This window comes from Gymnogyps californianus, chromosome 18, assembly GCF_018139145.2.
Source record: "Gymnogyps californianus isolate 813 chromosome 18, ASM1813914v2, whole genome shotgun sequence".
NCBI classification, from domain to species: Eukaryota; Metazoa; Chordata; class Aves; order Accipitriformes; family Cathartidae; genus Gymnogyps; species Gymnogyps californianus.
Genome location: NC_059488.1, coordinates 11,950,888 through 11,962,983, shown reverse-complemented (window position 1 = coordinate 11,962,983; position 12,096 = coordinate 11,950,888). Strand labels below are relative to the sequence as shown.

Below are 12,096 nucleotides of genomic sequence, written 5' to 3'. Positions count from 1 at the left end.
GATGATCTGTTTTGATGGTGGAGTTCCTGGCTGCTCTCCCAAGAGCAGGCACTGTAGAAATTCTGTAAACCTGAATCCATTCATAAAGCTTCATAAAACAAAGTCGGGAGAGATTACCTATATGTGGAGGATCTGAAAGGCTTCCAGAGCAAAATCCCACTGTTCGGCTGCTCCTGCAGTTTAGACACTGACAAGGTGCTCACGTTTTTAGTTACAGTGACAGTTTTTTCCCCTGGATATGATCTGGCAGGCTGCTAATTTTCTTTCTAATACTTTTAATTTGGGTGTGTGAAATCCAAGAAGGCTCAGCTTCATAATAGCCATGTAAAGTTGACACGTAGTGTCCCCACATTGCCGGTAATTCAGTGTGGACGGTGAAATTGGGGCGATTTGAGGCCAGGCAGGGAGGCTGGGAGCACAAAGGCAGCAGTACCTGCAGAGCATCGGGTGAGTCTTGATCTGCATGAAGTATTTTAAGAACATTTTGCAGGAGATGCGGGGACGAGGTTAATATGTTGCTGTTCTTTGTGTTGTTTCTGAATTTCTTATCGCTACCGATTCAGTTTGTCTGTTGGTGCTAACACTTCTTTACGTATAACACTGTACTTAAACCCCGCTATAGAGAGTGCTGCCCATTGCACAGAGGTGAGAGTCTCGTCGCCCGCCGCTAAAACGCAGCCGCGCGTTGGGAGGAGGCGGCGGGCAGTGCACGGTGCACCCCGCCGTCGGACACGGCTCGGAGGAGGCGGCTTCTCTGAATCCTAGAGCGGGGCTTCGTTAGGGGCAGCGCTAACGACCTCCCTGGGGTGCAGGGTTCCTCTCCGCCGCCCCGCCAGCAGTGACCCCTCTGCGCTGCTTGGGTTCACGCCGTGGAGGAACCCCTGGGGTCCTTCCTCGCCCCCGCCGTGTCCCCGTCTGTCCCCAGCCCCTAACTCCCCCGCGGGCAGGGGGATACCCAGGTGTAACCGCGTGGTCCCACCGTGCCGCAGCTTGTATCTCAGCATGGCGTGCCGTTGTGACCGCATGCTGCGGGGACAGGGCTGGCTGCGTGACGGGGAGCCGCTGCCAGGGCTGAACAGGCATTTCACTGGTTTCCACTGGTGGAAGAGGCTCCAAGTTCGCTCTCGACTGCAGGGCAGCAGTGCCATTGCCATCCTCCTGCTTTGCTTTCAGGCACCGCCATGCGACAGTGTTTCAAGATGCTTTTAAGTGCACCAAAAAGTTTGACATATCTCAGTGTATCTTTGAAGTACTGCAGCATGAGGGTTTGACATGATACATTATGATAATCCATAGTATAGAGACATTAACACAGGGGTCTTTGACAAAATACATTGTAATGTCTCTGAAGGAGCCATTACAATTTATCTTGTCATTCTGGAGCATAGAGTGGTTGCAATGTTAAGATGGCTCTGCATAAATTCACAGGTAGACTATTTCATTTGATTTTTGGAATTCTTTCAAGTCGAGTGGCACAGCCCAATTTGTGGCTTAACCCTTTGCTGTCCCGCTTCCCCAAAGAAAGGTCCCCAGTTGCGTGTCAGGAGGCTGCGTTAGGAGCGGCGAGGAGTGGGCATCACTTGCCTGCTCTCCTGTGGGCAGGGTGAAAAGCTTGTGTGACTAATGTCTATGAAATGGGAATCTCCTACTTTATGCTCTCAACATGTATTTTGACTCATTTAACAGCAAATGCTAACCTTGCTTTGATACAGACATGAAAGATATTTATCGTAAGCAGTGGCATTTGTTACTGAATTAACAGATAGAAGAGGGAACGCTTTCAGCCAGCAGGAAAAATGCTCCGTGCTCAGGTGGAATTTTTCTTCTCTCTCGCCTACGTTTGTCCTGCTTATGGCCACCACCCCGACGGTTTCCCTCTCTGAAGCAGACGGCATGTACTTCTGCAACTCTAAATTGCCCCGTTAAAGGGAGCCTGCTTCTGCCTCAACAGTATGTGTCTGAGACGAGTGCCAGGGTTTTTCTCCCCTGGGAGCCGTGGCCTTTCCTGGCAAACCGTCCCCTTGTCATTGGGGCCCAAACATGGAAACTCTCCGTAGCTTCCCTGTGAGCGGAGGTCCCCGAACGGGATGGGAATGTACATCCCCAGAGGGAAAGGTCAGTGCGGGAAGCGTTAGTGTTGAGGCTGCTCCAACTGTGCAAGTCTCGAACAAAATTAATAGCAAAAAATCTGACAAGTTCTTAGCCTGCTTTGCTGGATCTTTAAGACCTGTACTAAAATTCCATCATCTCATCTTCCCATTATTAAAATTTCAGCAAAATATAAAGTTTTCATTAATCTCCTGCAGCAAATTTAGTACTCTGAACTGGCAGTTGATTCAGCTTTTAGGACTACATTAGCTGGGATATTAAACAAAACGTGTCATTCTTCAGTATCTTCTGTAAGAAGCTAAATCAGTTTTCAAACATATTTATACCACTTTATCTAACAGCATCTGAATGATCATTTAGAGCTGAGATGCTTTATTAGCAGCTGGCATAGAAATTACTCTGCACAAAATTATATATCGCATTATAGTAATGTTTAAATTGGTGTTAATCCAACGTCATAAAATGTAAAAAAATCTTTAAAGTGCGTTATATTTTTTCAGTAATTGGCATTTTGGCTTAATGAGATGTTACCTTTTATAAAGCCAGTACCTGCAGTAGTAATGAGAATACTAATCAGTAAATAAAGCGCAGCCTCCGTGCCGCAGGGCTGAGATCAGAGTGCCCGAGATGTTGCCACCGTCACATCCCACGTGGGGGGATGCTGAAACACGAGAGAACTGTGCGAGTGCGTACGTCGAGGGCGGCACCTGAAAATACTGCCCTGGCCGGGGACAGGCCCCCCTTCGCCCGGCTCCTTCCCGGGGTGACAGGCTGTGGGCGTCCCGGCGGGCATCCCGCCAGGTCGGCCCCCGGGGATGTCTGCGGTCCAGGGGTGCCTCATGTGACCTGAGAATCTGCCGCTGGGATGTTGCACTGCTCTTCGTGTGGGATGCAAATGTGTGCTGTAATGACCTTAATGAATTAGTGATTTTGTCTTTGGACGGAGGGTGAGAATTTCCTCCTCCCGGAGACATGGACTTGAGCATTTTGTTCTTTCTTAAAAAGCCATCTGCAGCTGCAGACGTCACAGCCATACTTACACGCTAGCTGAATCGTATGCCATATTTTAAACCTCTCGTTCATTGTTGTTGGCTTGTTTTGCAGGTTCAAGAGGAGAAGAGGTCTCGGAGGAGGACCCTCAGATCGATATAGCTACAGTTCAGGACATGCTCAGTAGCCACCATTACAAGTCCTTCAAAGTCAGCATGATCCATAGGCTTCGATTCACCACTGATGTTCAGTTAGGTAAATCAATCCGTACTATAACGCTTAGGAAAATGGAACAGTTCAAACCTTTGGCCATCTCTAATAGCTAACTGTCCATCTCAGACGTTTTTAAAGCAGTCATTATCATGTTGGTCTATTTTATTGTGGGGCACATCACTTGAAAGCGTTGCTAGCATTTCAGCAGTTAAAAAAATTGCTTTCAGTTGAAAATACTTCAGTATTTTTATTATCCACAATCAGCTAGCACATGTTTCTTCTGAAAGAAGGCCATTATTTAATGACCTCATCTCTTTTTTTTAATCTAGGCTTCCTGATGGAAAGCTTCTTGCCAACTGTTTTGTTATTTTTAAATGAGGCTATGCAAAACTAGGAATGATGAGGTTTTTCCTTTTCTGAGACTGAAAGATTTTAACAACCAAGTGGAAATTTGAGGTGGAACAAAATAAAACTAGCATTCTCTAAAGGTTTTATATTGTCCTTATTAGCTTTCTGAATGCTTTTGAAAACCCGAAGGCCAAGGGATGACAGAATCTTGAATTATAAAAGCCCCATTACTGTTTTAAAATGATTGAATGGCTTTTTATCTTTGTGTTTAAATTGTGGAAATTTGATTAATGATGCATTGGTAGGTGACCTGTGACATTCCTGCAAATACCTTCCAAAAAGAAATGATTCAGCAGTAAAATATTAAGTGCCGTAATGTTTACAAAATACATTTGTTCTGTAGAATTCGGTAGAATTGTTAAATTTAAACTGTATGAGTTCCTGTATTATTGTCACTACAGTCTCTTCATTCTTCCATCCTTAAGCACATACGAAAGTATATGTCTCTAGAATTTTCACAGAAGAGGCTTTCTTAGTTTATTTTGAACTGTCTTGTTAAGGAAGGATTTATATGCTGGTGCTGAAGCAGGACAGCGCTGGGCTTGTTTTCTGCTTTTGAGCAAACTATCTGGGTGTGATAGTTTGCTTCCAGTGAAGTTTGACTCACTGTATCTGGAAAGTGTCAGAAATGAGAGCTTGAAAAGGTCATGACAGATCACTAAAGATAAATGGTTAAGGGAGAATAGCTGTTAAATGAAACAAATGGCTTAACTTGTGTAGCAGTGAAGGAGCCGACCCTGTCCAGTAGTGTAAGGACCATAAAATTTCCCTTTTATAACAATCTGTGAACTTGTATATTTTTGATGGCAGTACACTGACAATGTGATTTTTATAATCTAATTATTTTTAAAAAATCAAAGAAAACCCCAGTGGGATATTCAAAGTTTGAGCAAATATACAGCATCAAAACCTTTAAATAAAGTCAAAATAAGTGTATGTTGCTGGGGTTTCTCCTGAATTTTTTGTAAGATATTAAAAGAGCAACGCTGGTAAAATAAACATTGAGGTGCTATTTGGATTAGGGCTGCTGAGTGTTAATGTGTTCATCTTCTGCGAGTGACAGACTGCTCCATACAATCTGAAATGTAAAAAACGATGTCTAATAATTTTTTTTCATCGCTCATCAGTAACTGTGGTCTGGGAGCTATTCTGTGTCAGTTTAATGATGGCCAGTTGCAAAGACTTTTCTCTGTAGCATTTTTATGTCATCAGTTTTGCATAGCAGCCATAGCAAAGTGACGGTTTTTCCAGAGGACGCCGAGAATCCAAAATCATTTCTTTTGCTCCTTGTTGACAGTATCGATGATGTCGGTAGCTGTGCAGGAGCATATTGGCTGTCAGGCTAGCTGAAATACGGTACAGCGGTTGCACTGAAAATATCCGTGTGGTTTTGGGGGCAAGTCCCTGTTTCCCAGGCTTCACGCGGAAGGATGTTTACGTGTGACAAAACCCAGAAGTGGTGGAGAAAACACTCAGCGTAGCTCATCTGCACTCCCTGCAGTTTGCTCCGGCATTGTAAGGCGTACACACGTCACTGAATTTGAATAGGTTCTGTGTTGGATTTTTTCAGTTGCATAGAACAGGTAGCAATAGTGTGAGCTATGTTTGTGAATTACTGTTTGCATACTGGTACTTTTTGAAACGTTTTGGCTGTTTTGAGGCCTCATCATTGACTTTGAGGCAAGGTTTACCAAAAATATTGGAGTAGGCTCGATCTTCTGTACATTGTGCATAGTTCTATAGTAAAAAGCAATACATAAATGACCATGGGAGGAATGACCACCTTTTGACTGATGGTTTTATTACAGTGAAAAGCTTTAGCCGTAGCAGTTTAAGGTCTGGGGTTTTATGTTTTAGCTCATATTACAGTGTAATGCACATACAGTAGTACTCTCAACATTTTTACAAAGGTTCTGTCATGTTGTGAAGGAATAAGACACATTTGCTTGTGTATCATATTAGCAAAACTAAAAGAAGCATATTGTCTTGGAAAATTACTGCTGGCAAGTATTTCAGAAACGGGGGGGCAGTTGCAGACCCCAACAAAGGAAGCAAGAACAGAACAGTGTTACTGGACTAAAACATCAATGACATTCCTTTTGATAAAATGCATGAATTAAAAAAATAGTAGAAGAAGCATTTTTACTTGTTTTTTGAGTATGACTAATTTGTGCTGCAGTACAGAGACTGCAGAAGCCACATACATAATACTGTTTTGATTTTAGGTTTCAACACATACAAATTGTGAGAACAATAACACAAAAAAGACAACATTCTTTGTCAATGTGCTCTTTGGATGTGTGTGAGCTTAAGCCAGTGATGTCGAGATACAGAAATAATGGATGAAGTATACAGCAACAATTTGCAGATAAAAATAATAGAAGTTAAAGTGTATTTTACATGATAAAAAAAAGATGAAAGAGGAGGAAGTCTGTTACATCTGAGATGGTTACAAAATCCATGCTTGGTGAAGTAGCCTCTGCTGAAAAGATTGATGCAATGGGGAGTGACCTTGGCTTGGAGCAGGAGCTGGTGATGTATGTATGAGCATCTCTCTGCTAAATGGACCCAGATTTGTAGCACTAATATACATGGAAGCCCAGAACCAAACTCAGGATGGCAATAAATCAACAGCCACTTTGGGTGTCATTTCTGGTTTATATTCCACTATTGTTCTATCACTTTAATTCATGTCACTATCATCTGTTCATCTGGAACAGTTTTATATAATTTTCCAGTGGAGTTACCTGACAAATCCTATCAAATTAACAAGGTGCATTAACAATATTGACTGACTGTGAATCCTGAAGTTGCAGGGCCATACAGTGAAAATTTTTTAAGGATATTTTCAGGGGTAACACTTTTAGAGGAAGGGATGGGGAACAACCCTCGCACACAAAGGATTTGCACCTTTGTTTTTAGAACTTGCCTTGACTTTTTTCAGTGAGAAAATAAGAACTTGTACCATCAACTTCGCATATTTTCCTTAAACTACAGAAAATGCCATTTTGAATAATTAACCATTACAGTGAAATAACAATGCCGATTTTAAATAATCTGTCCAAAATTAAATTACAAAACAAAATGGGCTCCAGATACAGCATCAGCCTGCTCAAATTACCTAGTTCTAGCAGTCCTTGTGTTAATTGGACTCTTGATACAATGCTTAATTGAAATGTGATCTCTCTGATGTGACGTATGTTTAATGACAAAGCGCATTCTTGGGTTAACAGAAGAGGGGAGGGGGTTGGTGGCATTATTATAACTTACCATGATAGCCAGGGTTAAAATGAAGGTAACCTTGTATTAGTGGGAAGGACTGCAGCAAGAAGCCTGCTGTAGGTGTCTGCTCCTTGCTGTCTGTATGCTTTGATTTTAGAGTTGCATAAAATACAAACGAGGGTGGTTTGCAAATTCTGCAGCTATGACCAGACTTTAAGAAATACTGAGTTAATTTTGGAGGGCTTGGGAGAGTTGTTTTGTGTGTGGCATCTTTCTTTTATTTTGTCACATCTCTTAAAAGTTTTATCATCCGCTCCTTTAGGTTTTCTTGTCCTTCAGACGAGCCGATCGTAATGAGTTTGAAAGCGTCATAGCCAAAACCCTCCAGAGGGAAAAGGTTATCTCTGCTGTTTTTCCAGAGATGCAAGAGTTCAATGATGTTTAAACACTTTTTTCCTGTATTGCTTTCTTTTGTCTCTTTCTCATGAGCTTCACCTATAACTCATGACTGAAGAAAAGTAATTATTTTTAAGGCTCCACACATCTTGATGTAAAAAGCACACTGAGAAGTTTGTTCAGTCATGTCAACAGCTACTGAACAATGAGCTTCTGTGCATCAGTGTGGCGTAGCAGGGTCTTTGCTTCGCAATACTGTGATAAAGACCGCTATAAATTACAGCGAACATCCCGGGCCGGTTCCGGCACGCTGTTAGCCCTCAGCCTGCCCCGGCAGCGTCCCGCTGGAAAGGCTGTTCTTGCACGACTTTGGGAGTAACGTGTTGGAGGGATGAGAGAGGAATTTTCTACTCTCGCTCACAAAAGGTCTGCCGTGGGATTCGCGTGTGGCAGCGTGCCGTATCCAGGTCAGCCTACACGCAGCAGTAGCGAAGCGCCAGCCATCTGGGGAAGCCCGTGTTGCGAAGCAGGGCCCGGCGCCCGTGCCAGGAGCTACACAAATCCTCAGCTTGCTTTCAAAGCAGCCTAATTAGAGCTGGCTTTAAAATGCCAGCAGTGTAAAAACGCACAGGATCTCTGGGACTGGATGTCTTTGTTTACGAGTATCTGGGTAACACAAAGAGCGTTTCTGTAATGCTGCGAATGGGTGTTGTCCTCTCATATAGAGGATGTGGTGTATATGCTGTATAGGAGATAGAACAGGGACGGCGTGTGATAGTGTCTATTACATATAATAGCGGTGACTGAAAAACTAGTAGTGTCTTTTTATAAATCTTGCAGCTCGTGTAGCTACTGCTTCCAGAAGAGCTCTGTATGTGTTGAGAAGAATTTTTTCTGTGATATTTCTTTCTTGTTGGTATGCTTATGCAGGAGAATAAAATGCAGATTATCAATGCAGTTTGATAACCATTTGCTTTTGGTTTCAAAAGCTCCTGTGCTTTCAAAAAGCCCAAAAGGGCAATATACTTTCATCCCATTTAAGATTTATAAAGTGTGTCAAACGGCTGATATGAAATCGCTTAAACAGATCACTATTGTGGCGCTCTATTCTTTCTCATCTCAGGTATTTCTGGAGACAAGGTAGAGATAGACCCTGTTACTAATCAGAAGGCCAGCACTAAGTTTTGGATTAAGCAGAAACCCATTTCAATCGATTCTGAACTCCTCTGTGCCTGTGACCTTGCGGAAGAAAAAAGCCCAAGTGAGTAGTCCTTTTTATTTATGTTCTCTCTTCTCTCCCTCCCTGTATGTGCTAGATGTCCAAAGAATTATTGCTACCATGTCCTTTTCTTTCTATAGGTGTATTTTATTCATTATAGGATGTTTTTAATCTGACTCGATTCTCTTATAGAGAACACAACATAAACAGATACACATTTTATGAGTGTCCTTTTAATGCTGCTTACAACTAATGGCATCATTAAGGGTGTTTCTTGCCCACTATCAGTAGCTGCTAACAGTGTCATACCAAGGAAACACTGGCCTTGCCTAGCTGGTCTCTAGCCCCATAGCACGGTAGTCAAACACACGTTTCAACATAATTGCAGTTTCTTTGAACTTCTTAACATCCAGGCTGCTTTTAAATAATTTCTTAGGTGCAACTGAGGATCTCAGACATACAGTAAGTATCAGCGCAGTCTCAATTTGCTTCAGCCGTGGCTGCAGGGTCACTGGGATTACGACGCGCCGCTCTGAGAGCTCAGTTTCAGGAAAGCAGTGACCGTGGCTGGCCAGCAGTGTAGCTGAGCTAGCTGGAGGACGGGTTGGACATCCCAGTTCAGCCGGTCATCAACGAGAGGTCAGAGTTTGCTACGTTTAGAGTGCGACTTCAAAAGCCAAGTGCTTTTGCTTGTTGTATCAGTGGAGTAATGAGAGTCTGTATCTGTAAAATTTGTTTTAAAAAGCGCAAGATAGGCCCTGGGGGAATTGGGCAGTGTCTCCGGGTGGTGCCAAGATGTAACTATCTACTATCAAAAAGTAACTGCGGTTCAAAAGCTCAGATGGATTTTATTACACTTGTGCTTTTGCAGGGTAGGGATGCTAAGTATTAAGTACTTATCTGCAAGGTGACAGAGAGGGAGAATTATGTGATACATATTTACAGAGGTAATGATCTGTTGAATTCTCTTGGAAGAGTAAATTTATGGCTGCCACAGATTTTATCAGCAATTATTGAACTATATCCTTCTCCCCTTCATTACCCCTTCCTACTTCCATGTTCTTAGTCCAGTCATTGTCTTCCTTTTCTGTCTCTCCAGCGAGATTTCATGGTCCTTGGGAAGGCGTGATCCCAAGGGGAGACTTCCCTAACGACCAGGCAGTCCAAAATGTGTAAGGGTTGTCTTTATAGTTCAAGGTGCAGTTTTGCACTTGTAAATATATTAACACCTCTGGGTTTGTAGCCACATTTCATTTCAAATACCAACGCTCTTGGTGGTAAAATTGTGCCCACACAATGGGGCTGTATCTGAAAAGCCAGGCTTGACACCTGAGGTTTCCAGCTCACACTCCTGTCAACACGATAGTCTGAGACCTTCAGGCTGTCCCTGAACACCTCCAGAACTGCGTCCTGCAGGGGATGGGGCTCTTCAGCCCCGGAGGCAGCACCCGCTGCTGTAGGAAATTATGTTTGTACCCAAATCCTGTCAACCCAGGGAGAAATAAGGGACAGAATTTTAACCCCCAGATAGCGTCTGGCAGCGGAAGGGCAGTACCTGCCCATGGAGACGGTTGAATGAAGAATCGTGGTCACTTTGGAGAGGATGCTGACAGGTTACGACAAAGGCAACCTTTATGATACTGAGGGGTTTTATTTACTCATTTTCGCGTGGCTGTCCTAAACTTTTCCTATTAAATAAGTGTTCAGCGTAGTTCCAAAAGGCGAAAATAATTCCTAGTGAAATCTGCTGACCTCTTCCCGATTCACTAAAGATGTTCCAGAAGTCATTATTTTAGGCCGGTAGAAGAGACTTTTAGTGTGACACCTCAGAATGATACATTTTGGGGAACTCTTAACAGCAGATCAGTATCTCTTGAATTTTAAATGGAAAAAAGTTATTTTAGTAGCATAAAGGAATGAAACTCACTGTATTTCACAAGTTTTGTCTGTGATTTTTATCAGCATAGTGATATATGTTTGTAGCAGAGTTTACATCAAAAATTATTCCCGGATCTTCCTTGAATGAATTATGGCAAAGAAAGAGAGGCTGAGTAAAGATAAGGTCTTTGAGTTCTGCAATATATTTTGTTTTCATGTTTTTATCTCTTGTAACACAAACATGCTCCATCTCGTCTTTCAGAAGTGTTCTGCACATGTAACAGTGCTTGTACAGTTACCCCGGGTGAAAACACAGTGTATATTTTATTAAGCTGCCTGCCTTCCCTGGACATTGGCAGTTGGGGTTATAATAAAGTTGAGTGCTGCTTTGCTAGACTGGCTTCTTGTAATTCTGAAGAGAGGTGAAGGGTTTGCAGGAGCCTCCAAATGTGACCTTACTTTTAAGTAAGGGCAAGGGGTGTTGGGAGTGGAGTTTGGTCGCTGTGATCAGTATAGCTTGAGGTTTCTGCAACAATTGTTCCTCTGAACGTGGTAATTAACACAGTTTAATATTCAGTTAGCTCTTACTTTCTGCAGATTAAAGAGATTTCAGAGTTTTTACTGGTACTTTTCTGCAGAAATGTAACAACAGAAATTGTGTATCAATATAGTGGAGAGCCTTGTGCTTATTTTCTGTTAGTTTTCTCTGAAAAGACAGGTTCATGCAGTGAAGCTTTAGTGGCACTTGTGTGCGTGTTAAAGGACTCAACAACTTCAGAGATGATGTAATGTGAATATTTATGGACGGACTCGGAGTCGTTCTGGACAGGGCTGAAGCTTTCCTGTGCCGTGAGTTCGCAGAACTTGGAGCTGCATTCAGTGAAAACAGAAAATGAAAATAGAAAGCTTTGGCATCTAATTTGCCATTAGCGTGGGTATTGTAGGCAGGAATGGCTGATGATTTTTGTTTGCCCTTGTAGTAGGCCTGGGTCAGCATTTGAATTTTTATTTGTAAATTAAATCAGACTCCCTGAATTTAGACAGAGGGAAAAGGTAATGGCCCTGCTGGCTCGATCAAATGCCATTAGAACCTGAAAACACTGTGTATAAACGGCTTGTTTAAATCAGGTTCAGTCTGATTATCACGAGAGATTCTGAATGTTTTGAATCTTGAAAGGAAGCATCCTATCATTGAGAAATAAGATTTAAGCTTTAATAAAGTAGTTGTCATTTTTATAGCTGAAAAGAGCTTTGTATCTCAATTAAGTGTACATAATATAAAGTCTTAAGGAAGCAACATAATACATTTAATACAATTATATCCCTTTGCAATAGTGTAATTTAAAGGAAATCTGATTCCGTTAATGTCTCTTACATTACTTGGACAAGGGAGAAACTTCAGTGTCACTGACCGCTGCCTTTTTACAAAGTGCGCTGTGGACCAAGTGCGGCGGTGATGGATGCGTCGTGGCCGTCCCTTCCGAGGGCCGGGGCTACCAGGCCGCCTCGGCATCCGCGCCGCGGGAGCGCTGGGCCGGCGCTGATGCGTGGAGGGGTGAGCAGACCTCAGGGCAGGCCTTTCCGTGGCACTGAGGCTAATCAGTTGGGCAGACTTACAGTTTTCGAAATACGTGGGGTTCTTCCATTCATGTGTGTTTTGC

The 12,096-nt window shown here is 42.8% G+C and overlaps 1 protein-coding gene across 2 annotated transcripts in view; it reads left to right on the top strand.

Moving 5' to 3' along the window:
• Positions 1 to 12,096, top strand: part of MAPKAP1 (MAPK associated protein 1) — a 109,943-nt gene that overhangs the window by 86,061 nt on the left and 11,786 nt on the right. For both annotated transcript variants that reach the window (XM_050908053.1, XM_050908052.1), the window contains 2 exons: positions 3,214 to 3,354; positions 8,462 to 8,599. In XM_050908053.1, coding sequence (XP_050764010.1) covers positions 3,214 to 3,354; positions 8,462 to 8,599 — 279 coding nt within the window. The remainder of the gene's footprint in view (positions 1 to 3,213; positions 3,355 to 8,461; positions 8,600 to 12,096) is intronic.